General features: G+C 44.9%; 1 protein-coding gene across 2 annotated transcripts in view; it reads right to left on the bottom strand.

Moving 5' to 3' along the window:
* Positions 1-18,303, bottom strand: part of TSHZ3 (teashirt zinc finger homeobox 3) — a 144,652-nt gene that overhangs the window by 118,097 nt on the left and 8,252 nt on the right. The window contains exon 1 of one of the 2 annotated variants that reach the window (XM_078671438.1): positions 16,827-17,745. The exons of the other annotated variant lie outside the window; for it this stretch is intronic. Within the exon in view, the coding sequence (XP_078527564.1) occupies positions 16,827-16,866 (40 nt within the window). The 5' untranslated portion in view covers positions 16,867-17,745. Of the gene's footprint in view, positions 1-16,826; positions 17,746-18,303 lie in introns of those variants that run through there. 2 annotated transcript variants of the gene reach the window in all.

The raw sequence follows: 18,303 nt of genomic DNA on the forward strand, positions 1-18,303 counted from the left end.
CCATTGTTTAGAGGGATCTTTAAAAGTAATGTAATGACTAACTGCAAATGCTGGAATGGGGAATTAATCTGTCTGGATAAAAATGGATTACAGACTTTGAAATGCACGTATCCGTACACTGAATCAAGCGACGTTAATATGAAATTGTCATCTTATCTTATTACGTGACCGTTTTATGCATTTGTCATTTTTTTTAAAGTAAAAGCTCTTTCATTCAGTCTAATTACAGCTCCATCTTATATATCTGGCTATGCATTGTCCTTGCTGTTGTCGTAAAATACAATTAAGTTGAATTTTGTTTTTGACTTTAAGCAGATTTGGCGCAGTTTCCGGGCAGACTTCTGAAGCCTGGAAGGTGGGGCTGTTTTGTGCAAGAAGGAATCCACCAACTATACAAATTAATTAAAAACAAATAATAATATTGGAAAATGAAAAGTAACTTTTTAAGTCCACAAGAAAATATTGGTGAGTTCTGCTCAAGGCAGGGGCAAATACTCCACAATGCAGCAGTTGATAAATGTAGAAACAAAAGGCACAATACATGGGCACACACAGTTCAATGAAGGGGTGATTCTAGTCAATGCAGATATCACACTGCACAGTTTCTGTGTCCAGCGCTGCTAAATGCTTTTTTGAAGCACTGTTCAATGCCAGGCCTTATGATGCTGACCATAGTCAAACAGTGTTCAACTGAGTGGCATATGGTCTTCTGTACAGCGAAAAGACAAGCGCCAGCAAAGGCAGGCCCAAATACTAATCAACACAGGAGCAAACATCAACTAATGCACATACACAAATGATGCAATGCCTGTGGTAGGCTTAAACATTATTCATTTCAAGTGCAAACCGTACTTAATGCATAGGAAGCAATCAACAAACGCAAAGGAAAACGCTTCTCAATGCAAGATTAAGCACTAACCAACGCAGAAGCAAACTTCACTCAAAGCAGCGACAATCACCTTTCAATGCGAGCATAAGTACTACTCAATCCAAGGGCAAACGCGTCTTAAATCAAGGCCAGCCATCAACAAATGTAAGGTCATATGTTACTTAATGCTGGTGCAGGCACCCACAAATATAGGCATAACCTTTATTCAATTCCCAGAGTATCAATCTACTCACTGTAGAGGCTGAGCACACCTCACCGCCTTGCTTAGGGACCTTTATAAAACGTTATTTGTGTAGGCTCAACAATTCTTTCAAGGAAAATGAACAACAAAAAGGAACTTGTGCTTGACAATGGAATTGTGCACAAAACAAACTCGGGGATCAGATGTGATTACTATTAGGCACAACTATATAATATATATGCAGATGAACAGAGTGTTATATGCTATTTATTACCTTAATGAGAGTGTGGAGAGGCCATGAGTCATGATGACTATTACCCCCCCTAAACAAAGGGAACAAAGAACACATTACACTCATTGGAACTCCTCGTATGGTGTATGTCATGCTGTGTTTTCATGTGTAGTACTTATAAACCATTCTTATTACCAATAATCATAGCACAAGGAGTAAAACCTGGGCAGTGAAATCAAATCAGATTAGTGAGGCCTTGCGAGTATGGTCAACGCTGTTTTCTTCTGTAAAGCTTTTGTAGAACGGAATCAGGGAGGCACAAAGCTGCTTTTTTCCGCGTAATTTTGGTTGTACTGTGGTACAAATGTGTGAATCTGTTAATGTTTTTACACTTATACAAAATAAACAGTGATGTGGTCACATTTATTTTCTCTGGCACAAACGGATGGATGGATGGATACATTTCAGAGGTGGAACTTTGAGGTTCTTTCCAAGATGCACAAGACATTTAAGAACTTATTTTTGATCTCTTGGTTTCCTGCTCACTTACTGATTGCAATTATACACAGGAGAAATCCAGGCCTTGTGCTGTGTCGGGTTTTGTTCAAGAGGCAGCCCAGCCTCAGATTGGATACTGCACAAGGTTTATAACTAGATAACTACTGGAATGTTACATTCCAACTTGTAAAATATTTTCCTTACAACTTCATGAAAAGTCAAAATCCAGTGGCTTGATTATCAGTTAAACAGCATACATCCCTCAGAGATGCAGGCACAAAAGGACCAGCCTTCTTCCAAGACAAATGTCTAACTCATACAAATGTGCTCATTGAAGTCCAACCAAGAGCTGCAGGAGACCAACACATTGAACACTGAGCACCAGGCATAGGAAGGCATCACTGTCGCAGGGACTTGAGTCAGAGCTGGAAATGAATGATGCAAGGTAGCCTCGGTTCATAAGTTCACATATCAGATGCAAACTAATTTGTTCAGGCAACTGCTCTACCAGTCATCCTCTCTTCACTGCAGGATGTAGGGCTTTCTTAACAGCATTTTGGGCAATGTGTCTATTTGTACAACAGCCAGCAGGCCTCGGTAGCATCACAGATCCCACTTTATTACACAACGAGAGATAACACAGTGAGATGGCCTTGTCTTAGCAAGCGCCCTGCAAAGCAAACTGGTTAAAACAGACTGATGTTGATGATCTGAGATCAAGGTACGCAGATGCCAGGTCATGCCAGGCAAGGTTTATATCCCTAATTGTGGAAGAACCTCAAATGCCTTCTACCTGTGAGATTCAGCCATCATTTTGATTGTATATGTACATATTGTTATTTATATAGCACGTACCTAGCTGGGTCGCTGTGTTGTGCAGGTCACCAACTAGTATTCTGCAATGACATTACCCTTCCCTTATTTACAACTGCATTGCCTTACATTTCACAAATATTTGCAACTTTAGGCAGATTAAGGTTATGTGATTTGCCCAAACTCATACAGTTTACAATCAAGTGCAAATGGTGGGAAAAGAACCAGTGCCCCCCAGGTTCCAAGTGGAGAGCTTAACCTCTAGCCCTCACCTGCTCCCCTAATAATTACCCAACTATCAACCTGAATTACAAATAAAAACATGACCGCATCTCCCACAGTACCAATACTGCACTCACATGTGCCTGGAGTTCTTCATCTCCCCTTGTTCGGTCACAATGTTTTAATTCAACTAGGGCGCCATTTTACATCGCCAGCATGGAATCACTGAGGAAAGGAGCATGCATAACTTTGACAAACTGCCTTCGAGTTTTTCACAGCATTCTTTGTGCCGTGTGCTTCACAAAAGACTTTCAATAAATAAATATCCTTTAGTTTACAGGGTTCAGGATACTCCCTCTTTCCCAGTGCTTAATTTGTGCCAATGATGGCAGGAGGTGTACTTCTTTTTTGCAAGAGAAAGGCATAAAAGGGAGCAAGAAGGTGGAAGAGGAAGACAGGAAAACAGTGAAAAGGTAAAAAACAAGGATGAAAAGAGAACTTGCAAGACTTAGATAAAAAGACAAGAAATGCACGGTGGTGGAAGAAAGAACCGTGAGGAGAGATAACGTCTAAGCAGCCTGGGTATCCTGCACTCTCAGAATTCAGCAGGGTGGCTTATTAGGGTCCTGCCCTTATTTTTATTTTCAAAATTAGGCACTGATTTCTCCGATCGGAATAACAACGTATTTGCCCCAGCTCAAACTCAATATCAATTTATTTTGCCTATTGCACTGATCTATCATAAATTAGAATTAAGGAAAAAGACTAATTTCACCCTGATAAAATAACGTTTTTAATGTTAAACAAGCAAATATAGTGCCAGTTTCCTGTAGTTTCCTTATTACAGACTAGTTTTCTGTAATATGGACAATCTTTACAGACTTTTCTGTAGTCATAACAGTAACGCATCTTTTAATACACAGAATTATAACGTTTTGGCAGACTTATGTGCTTCAGGAATCGCAGAACCTATGCATGCATGCATGTTAAAACACTGCACTCTTCTTCCAGTGTTTGTTTAACATTTTAAAATAAACTGAAAACTGCTAGGGTCCCAAAGAGAGCCCTCTAATCTGCTAAATCACCGCCTCTCACACCATGCAGCAGTCACAAGTCATTCTGATCACTCTGCAAAACCATCTCTACCAAAAGCGAAGGGGAATGTAGACTTTTGAGCCAGTGTGAGGGATAAGTGCTGATACATCAGTTATTGACTCTCGCGCCAGCCGAGAAAGTGCTCAAGGCAAAACTGGGAGCACAATGACAACATCAAGTGCACGCAATAAACTGTGACCCAGGAGAACAGTGAAGCCCTAATTGACAGCTGTCAAGCTAATTTGGGCATCGCCAACTGATTCTGGAAAATTCTGTTTTTCAGCAGGGCGACGTTCAGAGAGATTTTTCAAGTCACCGCACAGTTGTGTTCTTTTATCATCTGCATGGTACCCGCGCAGAACCAGTAAAAAGCGAACAACAGCCAGAACTAATCATTTTGCACTGTGCTACTGGGAAAAAATCTCTGTTTTGTTCAGAAAAACTCAGCATGTTTAAGTGTAAATTGTGCACCGGAGGCTGAAACTGAAAGTCCTTCAACTTCAGGTAGAGATTGTCTCCTAGGTCTACACATAGTAACCAGGCCTTGGTTCACAGCAGTGCCTAATCTGTGCAGATGGTTGCCAGTTGGTGGGCACCAACACTCAACTTTGGGGATTAGGGCTTATTTTTGATTATCAGACTGTGAGGCAGAGCAGGAGAGAGAAAGACAGGACCGAGAGATAGAAGGGGGGAGAGAATGATAGGAAAACAGTGGCAGAGCAAGCAGGGATGAGAATGAACTTGCATGAGTGTGATCATGACACATGAAGTTTAGGATGGTGGAGGAAGGCAGCATGAGGAAGAATGAGGACCAGGGAGCCTTGAATTCAGCAGAACAAGATCTCTGCACTGCACCAGTAGCGAGTTCCAAGAAAAAAACTGGGCCCTTTCACTTACTTATTTAGACGCACTGATTCTAGACATAGTGACCTATCTGCCTTAGAAATTAGGGCTTCAAGTGCGTTAAAGGTTATCACATTTCTCTAAGTGAGAAGGACAGATATATGTTATTCTGAGTAGTAGAGGTGCAAATCTCACCAAGTTTAAGTCACAGTGCAAGAAATGAGAAAATGGCTTCATTGGACATCCTGCGTTTTTTTCTCATTGTAAGTGCACTGACCTCTTGTATAAGCCACACCCGTCCAGTTTTACAATTTCTTTAATGCTATTCAATCATGCACTTTAAGGTGCGTACAATTTCACACAGATCCTGTTGACATTTTTTCAAATCTGGGTGTTCACGAGTCATTTTACGATTAAGAGAATTTGACTTTGAAACTAAAGTATTAAAGAGTGTGTGGTATAAAATTCAACTGGAGTAGCCTCCACGACTCTGTTGCATCCACATAGATAGCAAGGTCTGGATTTTTTAAAGGAATTCCCTGCCTACTCATTGTCTATCAGTCACTTTAATTAGTTTAAGTATTGTACAAAAATATTAAATCATTTTAAGGTATTGCATTGGTGTTGTTTCTACCTTTTTGACCAGTAGAGCAGAGGACACAATTTTACGACGATCATTCACGTGCAATAAATGTGCTCCACCTTTGAAAATTAATTTTACTACACAAACAAGTCTAAAAAAGCAGGTGTTAAAGCCATCCAACTATTTTCATAGAAGAACAAACATTTGCCTTTCAGCAGTTCAGACTAGGAGTACCAGGGTGTACTTTAAAGCAAACACATTTGCAAACACTGCTTTCTTGGCAGGGGTAAGAGAAAACTTCCTGCAACCACACACGTGTTTGTCCTTGTTTGCCAGTCAGTGTCATGGAGTTGGCTTACTCCTGAAATAGTGAATTTGAGACGAAGGAAGACAAAAACAACAAACACTTAAATATTTTAAAGTCAGCAGGCAACTTTTAAGCCATGGGTGTCCATCTTGCCATTACATCCGGCGGTTTAAGGAAACAAGCATATGTCCACTCTCTCCGGGAACTCATTAAGCAAATTCACAAAAATGACCTGCCTTGTATTTGGCCTAAGCTATTTTGCTAGAACTGTATTTTGTATTGCACATTTGTATACTGCCCCCTTTGGGTTTTAAATGCATTTTATTGAATGTTTTATCTTGTATATATCTTTTATGATCTTTTATGATCGAAATAAAGATTTGAAACTTGAACTTGAATGAGTTAAAAATTGAAAATCATTGAGTCCATCAAAATATCTGCACTTTTTCTCCATTGCATCCCCATATTTGTCATGAGGACTTTATTAATGTTAATGTTTGGTTATCAGACTATTTTCCCATAGGCAGACATACATTTCAGTGTGATGTGATGTGATGATTAGCATACCTTTGGAATTATTCAATGGAACAAGTGCACAACTGAAGTTGTGATCCCAACAGGCCTGCAACACTCTTGTGTGATCTGTATGAAACCAGGTGACCTTTATAGCGCAGAACCCAAATGGATTATCCATTATGAGGATTCTGCGCTTAGTGTTACTAGAGTTTAATGTCAGCTCAATAAGGAAGGAAGAAATAAACAAAATACTATTTAATATTAGCAGGAACCTTGGCAGAAGTGAATATTTCATAGCATTGCCATTATTTCTGTTACTTCTGAGCCTGTTTCTTTAATTGCATCCAGAAACTATCTGAAGGAATTCAATAGTTCAGCTTCATCTTGCGCAAATCAATCGGCCAAGCACTTGTGATATGATCGTTGTGAACTTCGGCCGCATACGTTTAAAGCTGAAAGGATTATCACAGTGTAGATATGCTAATTGCAGAGCTAAAGCATTTCCCAGAATGGTTTTATGATAATAATGCAAATGTTATGTTTTTTTAGTCCTGTCTCCTGCATGTGAACACAATCATACAGCATGCTAAAATAAAGTGGATGTCCCAGAACTAGACCATGTTTAACTTATGACTCCAGGGGTGCATAGTTTACCACTGTTTGAGATTACACATACCTATTCTCCATCGGCATGCATTATTATGCGTGCCACAGTGTGTGCGTAAAAGTGCCTGGTGTTCACGTACATTGTAGACTTACAACTGTTTTCTTGACTGTGTACTGTAAGCAATATCTAAGTAATGCATGAGCAAGTTGTTTTCTAAGACTGTAATCTCTTTATTTTACTTACTGTACGATTTCCATTTTCACTAAACTAGACACCCAGTTCTACACAAATCTGGACAGATTGGTGCACTTTTCCACATGTTCTGCATGGCTTATGATGATCTTAGCTGGTGTAAGTAAGATGACCAGACCAGATAAGTGTGATAGAGCAAATTCTTGCACTTTGATATCTACTAAAAAAAATATTATTGTGAGGGCAGTAAGGTAATTTCCATTGAGATTTTCTGCCCCACTATTCGACACTCTCTGCACAGGCCCAACAATCACTGCATGCACATGTAGGTTGCACTCACACACATTCATTGAACAACAAACCAGTATTCCTCATCCTGTGACATGTGCACATGCCTATGCATGACACTAAAACACTTCCACACACACCAAACTATAAAGCCACAGTCTTCCAAACAAGCACAACCTATAGAGTAGCGTGCAACTCGTTCATCAAAACCTACTGGGTGCCTTGTGAGGGTTACGAAGTGCAATAGAAATTTAACTATCATATAACACATTACCAATTTGTTAATTGACCTCTAGTCTGTCAGAGTGGAATCCATGTAAAGTGAGCATTGTAGAAACAAACTATTGTGAGATTAACACTAGTGTTTGCTATATGACTGCCAAGGTGGACCAGGGATTCCGCTGCAGCAGAACGCAGAGCCCCCCTGAAACAGTGCTGCAGTATATCAGATAGCCCCAGAGAAGACCCATGCCTGCAATCTATGCTACTGATGTATCGAAGTGTTTTACCCATTCTGTGTCTGTGGGGATATGCACTGATACATAGCGGCTGTTTTTTCAAATTCCTTCAAGGTGTGTTGAAAATTGATCTGATCCAGGAGCCTGCATTCTTCTCGTATAGATCTGCTCAGACATGTGGGAAAGGAGATCAAGACATAAGAAAGGGACCATTTCATAGCTACTTGAATTTTAACCCTCACTAGATCTGTTTGCCAGAAGCAGTCCTTTAGAGAGTGTTTACATTTTACCTGGTTTCAGAACAATCAGTAAAATCTTGGTAGCAGTTGTGTAAAAATAATACAATTTTTTAGCTATTAGCAAAATGAGAGTTCTTGTAAATTTTAACAATTGTTGAGCGGTATCAGACTCTCTTAAGACTGTACCGTCACCCGAGCAAGGGGAGGCGGGCTCTGATTGAGCGACAGTATAATTATATCTGTGCATTCTGTAAGCTCCACCAAGGATACTGAGACCAATAATACAACATTGGTATACACTCACGGAATGGTTACAGTTATTACATGGATAGAATACACAGGAACTATTGGGGGGGGGAGGTTGGGGACCGTGCGTAACTCTTCTTGTGATTATTATATGCAAAATGCGAAATAAATATATATTTTTTCAAATTGTTGAGAGGCTCTGCATTGATTTTGTGCATTTGTAAAAGGCTTCAGGTATGCTGAGAAAGACTGCAGCATTGAGAATGATAACACGTAATTTGCAATCTCTGATGTCATTGCACAGTAATGGAAGTCTGCAACGTCATTCCTGTCTGCCATCAGGAAAACTGCTGAATGAATATCATTCAGGGATGGTGAGCCTCCATTGATTATTATGAAGTTCAAAATATGAGTTTCAAATTATGTGAGGCGTGGACCTGTGACCCAGGCTCTGCTTCCAAAAGATGGCGATAAAGTTTTGTTTCCTTTCCTACAAAGTATTTCTCCTGGATCCAAAAATGGTCTTTCCCACCTAATCCCACATTGAAGGCAAATCGTTCACTTGTCTTTGCTTGTGTGGACTCTGAAATGTCCTTTAAACCCTCTTGCACCCCCCCACCCCTGTCTAACACATTAGGTAGCTCAAAGACAAGATGGGTGGGTGTTAAGACATGTCTTGCAGACATCAGTTTGCCACCTGTGCTACGCAGGTGAGATCCCAGAGGGGCCAGCTTCGCTTTTCATTATTCTGGGGCTGATAAAATGATTGCCGTTCTTTTCAGTGATATCAACAACTTGTGCCACTGTGCTATGACAAGGCAAGCCTGCAGCAACAAGTGCTACACAAAAACATGATATTACTTTCCCAAATAAACTCATTTTTATTTCTAAAGAGGAAGCAGACTGATAGGGTTTACCAAGTAGATGGCCCAGATTAGTGATGCTTCTCTCTCGTTTCCGGTGGAGGTTACACTACACTTGAGCCAGACAATCTGGGGCCAGACAGGAAAAGCGTGGACGCCTGTTTGTGTGGTCTGAAACCTCTCTCTCGCTTGTCTTTTTTCTTTCGCTCCATTTCCCTCCTTGCTCCCCGTCTCTCTCCAATTAACTCTAAAACTATCCCTTTGTTGCTCTCTTTAACTCCCTTTCTTTCTTTTGCTCTATCTCTCTCCGTTTCACTTCTTGCCAATCATCTCTGTCTCTTCCGCTCTCACTTTCTGTCATTTTCCACTTTTATATCTCCTGCCCCACTCTTGTTCATTCTTTCTCTATCTAATTCTATCTCTCTCCGGCCTCTGTGTTTTTCCCTCTCTTTCCCTATCTTGCTCTTTTTCTCTTACTCTCCTCTCATATCTATTTCTCCCTCTCTCATCCTCTAGCCTCTGTATCCAAGTCTCTCTCCTTTATCATTAATTTCCTCTCTCGTCACCCCCATATCTCCTCTCTCCATTTCTCCCTATCGTTTAGCCATTTTTTCTGACTCTTTATCTCTCACCTTCCTTTTCCACTCTCTCCCATTCATCGTCTCTCTTATCTCCTAGCAAGTATTTCGTTCTTCCCCTGTCTTTTCTCCCTTCTCTCTCTTTCTTTCACCCAAGCATTCTATTTCCGTGTGTCTTTCTCGCTCCCTGATTTTTTTCTCTCTACATTTCTGTTTTTTTCTCATTCTCTATTACACTCTCTCTCTACTCTGTCTCTCTCTGTCTCACACACACTTTCTCTCTCACACACACCTTCTCATACACACACACACATTTTCTTTCTCTCTCTCTCGCCCTCTCGCTCTCTCTCTCTCTCGCTGGGAGTCCTTTGTTGTTATTGTGCTCCGGACCATCGAACGGGCCTTAATTCCTATGACATGATTATCCAGGTACCAAAGCCCATTTGTCACCTGCAGCAGAAAATTGAGTTAATGCACAACTAAAGGCAACCAGGACTGTGTAATATCAACTTGATTACATCAAACTAGCTGCAAACCTAATTCTGCGGGATGACACTGCGTGGAGCCTGTCATCTCCAATCACCAATGCTGTCAGGAATCCATCAGCTTTACAGCTAATTAGGTGAACACTAATGAAGCTGGCAAAACAACTTTTCTTTTTTTACGGCTGAACGGACCTTTCAGTTCGGAATAGGAGAGAAAATCAAGATTTCGCTCAAGGTTGCTGCTTGGGACTGTATTTCCTGAATTCCCAATCAGCAGACATCTTTCCTGCTCGCCGCCTCCCTCCCCCTCCCTTCATCCTACACTCCTCTCGCTACAAAGCGATCAACTTGTCGTCGCCGTCGTTGCGCCACGAAAGCATCCATGAACCTTCGAACTCGCAGCTGTGAGGCCAGTGGGAGACAAATCTGGGCCTGCTGCTGGTGCCCGCGTCTGTCTGCACGTGCCCATCTCTCACGCGGGGCAAATGCGCGATTTTTAACTCCTCGGTTGTAAGTAACGCTCGGATGGTTCCTAGGACACTTCTTCACTGGTCATCAGGCCGACCCTTCCGAGAGCTCTGAGCCAAGGCCCTTCCTGCGGAACTATGGAAGCCAAATGTGGACTTGGCAGGGAGAAGTCAACACATTTCACTTGTTTCCTTCAGGTATCCATGGCATCATCAGGATAAATGATCCTTTAAACTGAGTTTACCGTGTCCTATTGCACCTTCCTAGTCATTAATATGGCTTCCTAGCACACAACCAATTTCTCAGCGTGCAAATCTGCCTCTGCTCTGTAAACCATATGATTTTAAAACTATATATGTGCGTATGTATATATATCTGGCAATAAGTAACATTTGAACTATTTCTGCACTGCCCTTTAGGCCAAGACTTTCGACTAGATTTGAGCCAAGGCACTTTCTGCAGAAGAATGAAGCCAAATGTGGACTTTGCACTGAGAATAGTGTGATTTGCTTCTCTTTATGTGTCCATCACACAATCAGCCCCTTTTTCAAGTTCCGGCGCCCCCCTCTTCCCTGCCCATTAGGCCAAGGCCTTCAGCTTGATCTGAGCCAAGGGGCTTGCTGTAGAAGAACGGAGACATATGTGGACTTGCTTCTGGTGCCTGGGTGCAGAGAAACCACAAGCTCCACGTGTTGCCTGCACGCCATCAGGATAACTTCCTGTACCCCCTTTACACTGTCCATTGGACCTACGCCTTCAACTTGATAAGAGCCAAGGGGCTTTCTGCAGAAGAATGAAGTCAGATGTGGACTTGGTGCAGAGAAGCCCTCGGGTTGACTTGTTTCCTGCATGTGCCATTGACACAATCAGGACAAACTCTTGTTTTTAACCTTCTGCATCCTATTCATTGTCCATTAGGTCGAAGCCTTCAACTTGAGATGCGCCAAGGTGCTTTCAGCAGACGTAAAAGAGGAATGTGTGGTCTTGCTGCTGGTGCTGAGGTGCAGAGAAGACCACAAGCTTCATTTGACCCCATCAGGACAACTTCCCGTGTTTTTTTTATCTACCTGTGCCCCCTCTTCACTTTCCATTGGACCAAGGCCTACAGCTTGGTGTAATCCACGGCACTTTGTGTGGATAGACATATGTGGACTTGCTGCTTGTGTTGGGTTTGGAAAACCCCACAAGGTTCACTTGTTTCCTTCATGAGCCCTTCACACCAACATGAACAATGGCCTTTTTTCACTCTTCTGAAATAAGTAACCTTTCTGCTATCCATAAGCCCCCCTCTCATCCATTAGGCCGAGCCCTTCTGTACAGCTGAGCTGAGGCGGTGCCTGTGGAGGAATGAGAGCACTCACTCTGCCAACTTCTGATTGACCATTAAGCTATTGATAAATGTGCCTGTCAGGAGGGAGACAATTAAATCAAATATGAGACAAAGTCGTTTTGACGGGTCATTTTGATCGAGCAGAGCTATTCTACCATCCCCTATTAGTCGTGAAGTCAAATTGTGTGCGTAAAAAAATCTTAACTAACCCTTCTTCCTGGCTGTTCTGTTACGTGCCTGTGCGCGAGCAGCTCAAAGGCCTTTATTACCACTGTCTTTTTCTGCTTACTGAGGCACTGCTCTCCGCTACAACACTATCAGCCGGTATCTGTAGCTGTGGGGGACTGGCTTGAGAAGAAATTGGGTGAGTATTCGAAAGGCCAGACCCTCCAAAAGATGAGTGGGACTTCCATAGAGGTGGGGGGGGGGGGAGTCATTTAACTGACTTTACCCATGTCCTATCGCACCTTCCTAGACATAAATATGGCTTCCTAGCATGCCACCAATATCCCAGCATGTAAATCTGCTTCTGCTATGGAAACCATATGATTGTAAAATTATATATATATATATATATATATATATATATATATATATATATATATATATATATAAACACACACACACATATTTATATTTATATATACACTTATGTGCGCAATGACCTGCGCAATAGGTCAGGTGCAACTCATACTACATAATGCGTAGACATTTGCAAATGGAACAACTTTTATGTTACAGGGTCAAGTAACAGGACAATGTTTCGAGGGCTTTACCCCCATAAGTCCACATTCATCACGTGTGACTATTAAAATAAAATCTCAATTGCGAAGGCGAAACCTCCATCTTATGGAGCTTGGAGCAAAATACACTTTCTCCAGACATGGCGTACAGTTCATAAACACAGCCTTTCTTTGGATACATTCATCCCAGAATCAAGGCAGAGGCAAAGGAAGAAGATATTCACAGCATAGTATAACGTGAAAGCTGGTTCAGCAATACTGCCCACACCTCTTACATGTATGTGTTACTAAATCAATGACTAAAGTAACAACGATAGATAGATACAAACACACATATGAGTGTGTGTGTGTATAGTTACTAGTCTTTAATTCTGTCGATGCTTGTATACTTGTTGGGGGGACACACGTATGTAAATGTATGTGGTGGTATGTGACAATCTAACTCCATGCTTTTAACAATAAAACAGTCAGGCAATAAAATATGAAAGGTGCACGGGTGCATGGAAGGCAGAGCCACCATGGAAGAAGGTGGAAAAACTCCCACAACTAGAAGTAAAATGGGGAGATAACCAGTTAAAACATTGCGCCACAAAAAAGTAAGGAAGTATTTCCCGGCTGTAGAGTAATGCTTCGAGGGGGCCTGGGGCGCGCCACTTTCCAGTTTTGAAATGGAAATACGAGAGACCAGGGCACATGTAAGGCCTGTGTTACAGAGTGAGCTGCATCGGTGAAACTGTATTTTTTTCATTTTAAATACATTTTCTTTTTTTAGCGACGGGAAAGTCTGCTGTGAGAGTGTATTTCGTTTTTTTAAATTATCGTGACTTTAAACTCGCTGTCCTGTCATCCACTAGCAGAGAACATCCTCGAATCGGGAGGATGTGATGGACAACCCCGCCAACCTGTGCCTGTCCACACCCAGGGCGCCCTCCAAGGACCCCGAAAGTTCCAGAGCGTGGGGGGAGGCCAGTCACGTGCGGGGTCATGTGCTCTGCCTCGCCTCAGAGAGTGATTTATCGATGTCTATCGGGAACGAATAGATCAAAGGCACCTGGGTGGCAGGCAATCCATCAGCTATCAAACCAAGGGTGGCGATAATCCATACCCCCCTTACTCCCCTCCCCCTACCCCCATGCACTGAGGTGCTCTCAGGGAAGCAAGAGGCTCCGGTCCGAGGGGTCTTAAGAGGGGACGGTACTCACTCGTTGTGAGGCGTCCCTGCAGCGGGCCGATCAAAGTCAGCATCACAAGAACCGCGCGCCAGAATACCAGGGGTACCGGATGCTGACATCATGTACCTAATCACAACTGATAACGTGACACACTTGATTCCTTTCACATTTATGGACTACACCATTACAGAGGAAGGGGGTGCCCAAACGGTACAATCAAGCACCCACCCTATGCCCCCATTCGGCCCCTCATTTTCTGGTGTGTTTCTTTAAAATGGTAAGCAGTGGAAACTGCAGAAATTAAAAGAGAATTCTTTCTTTCTGTTGCTGCAAATGCCTTTTTGGCCCTTTGGACTCGGGCAAGCGAAGGCAGCATCGCGGCTACCAAGGGGAATGGAAGGGGGCGCTGGCAACTGCTAGTTGGCGTCCATACCTGCTTCAAGAGGAGAACCCCACAAACATCAGCTCTGTCTCCTGCTGCGCCTGCCTAGTCGCACCCAACTAGTTCAGAATGAACAATGGATGTATTTCCTGAAATGCCTATGGTAGTAACCCTGGGAGTAAGCTAACTTGCCCTAGGACTAGGTGTTCCCAGCCCAGTCATTGGTAACTTTGTTTTCTCTGCTCGTCTGGGCTACATAAACTATCAATCAAAATCTCGCTCTCTCCACAAAGTCTGGAAAACACACACACAAGGAAATGCACCAAAAACAATAACAGCAAATCAGAGATGGAGTCAGAGGGCTGGAGTGACAGCATAGCCAGCAGCAGAAAGAACTGCAGAAACTCCTTGGGTGGCACGGTGCGTGATGTGCAGGGTGCTCCTGGGAGGGCGGGGGTTGCTTGTTACAGTGTGCAGTGTGAGGTAGAGTTTGTCGTTTGGGCTGTGAACGGGGTTTCAAGTAAGGTTGGCTTCTTGAGCCACAGAGAGCAAAATTCTGTGTTGTTTAAGATCCCTCACTAAATATCCAACCAACCTCCAGGAGACGCTCATCATATGTAGATTTTCCTCATACATATTCATTGTGAATATCTTAGAGACCTAGTTCCCTGTTCAGTTGCATGACAGGACCTACACTAGTTTGTTTTCAGCTGTAGTTTGTTGCGAACTGGAGCACACAAATAAAGTCTGTGGCTGCAGGGTGCTCGCCTAGAAGGGTAACATTAGGGATGATGCTTATTTACTAAAATTCGGAATTATTTTTTTTGTCTGGGTTTTGCAGTTTTTTCCATTGTTCTGCATTTTTAATGCTGGATATTGTGGAATTATTTTTGGATGTTGAGTGTTAATCTCCAGGTGTAGTTTGTGGCATGGAGTGGAGAATACTCTTTTGTTGCGAATCAGTGGGTTCAAACACAGGTCAAACAATGCCCTATCTCTCAGATTGTCAGGATATCCACATAAGATACATTTACATACAATTAATCTACATACAAATCATATATATACACATGAGTGGCTAGTCACAAAAGCTGGCATGCATCGTGCTCTCCGGGATCTACGCCTGCTGTTAATGTTGCTCACTGTGTATGGAAAGTGCCTTTTGTTGCAGACTGGGTGTGTGTGTGTGCGTGTTGCAGACAGTTTGAGTGTGGGGGCTGCATGTTGGGGTGGGCTGACTTTTAGGCACTGGTGGTTCTCTCTGATCAATTAAGGACTTTTTTGGGGGGGGCTCAATATGTATTGGGTGCTCTTGTGAGGATTTTCTGTGGGAATGTGGTTCACTTTCATGTTGCAGGTGACAGGGGGGTCCCTTAGTGAAGGCAATGGATCATTTACAACTGGAGGAACATTGTCTCTCTCCGAATCATGACAGATAAAAACAGACAGGGGTCAACATACATGTGCAATAACAGTCACACGTGAACAATAAACATGTCCTAAGTGTGAGATGGTGAAAGGGGGAGTCTGCAGTGAGGTGAATGAATGGGGTGGGGGTGTTGTAGTCGTTAGGAATGAGTTTGCCTGCTTGGCCTGGATTCCAGAAAGGGGGTGCCGTATAAACTCAGGGTGACGGAAAGATTTACAGTGCGAGTTCCGAGTGATACAATGTGTGCTCTGTTGTAAAAGGAGGACTTGCAGTGAACCCAGGAGGGGTGGAGGGGGACTTCCGTCTTTGCCTTGACTGTGGCCTGAGCGAGAGGGCTTTTTAACGGGTTACCTCGGGGAAGGGAAGGCTTTCAGTGTGCCTCATCCGCTGAGAGAGAAAAGGGAATGCAGTGCCTTCACCAGGGGAAAGGGGCCCGGGGAGAGTGCAACGGGTGCAGTGCAAACCCGCGCAGAACAATTAATGCAGCGTGTGCCCAGAGAGTACGACATTCAGTGAAGGTCTCGATCGAGTAAGAGACACGGGTACAAAGTAGCCGGGCCCCCAAGTGAGACGAGGGAATGAATTTAGTAAGGTACGTGTTAGGGCGAAGTGCAGTGAACACACCGAGTAACAGGGTAGGATACAGTTTGTTCCCCGAGTGAGAGGGTGAGTGCAGAGTGTTCACCGATAGGAACAGATACAGCGAGGGAGGAATACAGTGTGTGCCTTGATCTGGGCAGATCAAAGAAAGCCACCAGCGCCAGGCTGCACTTCAGCGAGTGCTCTGAGCGAGAGGGACGGATACAGTGTGATCCCCGAGGGCAGTGTGTGCCCTGATCGGAAGCGCCCCAAGTCAGAGGAAGGGATACAGTGATCCAGGGAGCGCCCCAAGTGAGAGGAAGGGATACAGCCCGTGGCCCAAGTTAGAGAGAGGAACTGATGCAGCCTGAGCCAAGCCAGGGAGAGGTGCAGGGATAGGTGTCAGTGAGGGGGTGTCAGTGTGCGCCCCAAGTGAGGGAAAGGGGTGCGGTGTGTGCGTGGTTAAAGCCATGAGTGCCCTGAGTGCGAGGGAGGCTTGCAGTGCTCGCCCCGGGAGGAAGGGCTGCCTGCGTGCGTGAGAGGGCGGGATGACGCGTGACTCTGGGCGGAAGGAGCGTGCTTGAGTACCTGCTGCGCGCCGGGGCGCCTGCTGCTTCCTCCTCGGCATGCTGCCGGGCTGCGCTGGGGCCGCTGCCCGCCCTGGGTCCGGGGGCCACGCCGGGCCGGCTAGCTGGCCGTCCTGGTGCCGGGGCGCCTCCGGGTGCTTCCTGCCGGTGTCCGGGGGCTGCCGGCCGCCCTTCTTCTGCGGTCCTAGCCCCCCCGACCCCCTTCCGGGGCTCGCCTGCCCGGGGCTCTCATGCACGGAGCGGCGGCAGCGGGGAAGTTTGAGAGAAACACAGCTGAAAAATGGACCCGCGGCTGGAAGAAGCGTCCCGGGGAGTCTGCCGGGGCGGAGGGCGCGGGGTCAGGCGGCGGCTGCGGGGTGAGCTGGCGGGATCCTCGCGCGCATCCAGGGGCGGGGGGCGCCCAGCTGCAGCCGGTGCGGCTCCGTCCAGGCTCTCCTCGGCGGCAACAGGCGAAGCTGCAAGGAAGAGCGAGAGCGTCACTCAGCGTGTCAGAGCGAGAGAGCCTGCCTCTCACAGGCACTGCCTGCCACTCACAGCCCTGACTGACACTGACCGCCGCTGACAGCCACTAACTGACTCACACGTGCCCTGGCGGCCGGGGAGCGCCTCTCGCGCGCGCCCACCGCCCCTCGCTGCCTCGCCCGGGCGCTGGAAGGCGCTCGTGGTCGCAGGCAGACACACTCTTCCTCCACACACACTGCTCCCGACGGCCATGCCACTCGCGTCACCTCACAGCACCTCGCACTCACTGGCGCCGCAGCCACCCGCCGTTTCTACACCCCATGAGCGCGCCAGCCACAGGCAGCTGCTCACAGGGGATGGCTACATGACAGCACGGACTCCTTTACTCTGCACTGACTGCCACTCACTTCCTCTCACTGGCACTCGCTGACTTACAAGAGCGCTGCCTGCCACGGAGCGCCCATCACAGAAACTAAGAGGCACCAACTGCGTCATTCAGGAAACCCATGACTGAATGTATGTTGGCACATGTATATGCCACTGAGTGCCCATCACAGAAACTAAGAGGCACCAACTGCGTCACTCAGGAAACTCATGACTGTCACTGAATGCATGTTGACACTTGTATATGCCACTGAGTGGCCATCACAGAAACTAAGAGGCACCAACTGCGTCGATCAGGAAACTCATGACTGAATGTATGTTGGCACATGTATATGCCACTGAGTGCCCATCACAGAAACTAAGAGGAACCAGCTGCGTCACTCAGGAAACTCATGACTAAATGTATGTTTACACTTGTATAGCGCTTCGTTGAATCTAGCTGCTCGCCCAGGTATAGAGCCGTTAGTTCCTTTTCACACCCAGTCACTGATTTTCACTAATAATGAGAGCCACCAATTGCTTTTACAGCCACCCACTGTAGCTCACTGCTGCTATCACTGATCTCCACTTGCAGCCGCTAACAGGCTCACACAGGCATTGACCGCCACTGGCTGCGCTTCTCAGCCCTTGAC

This window comes from Lissotriton helveticus, chromosome 12, assembly GCF_964261635.1.
Source record: "Lissotriton helveticus chromosome 12, aLisHel1.1, whole genome shotgun sequence".
NCBI lineage: Eukaryota > Metazoa > Chordata > Amphibia > Caudata > Salamandridae > Lissotriton > Lissotriton helveticus.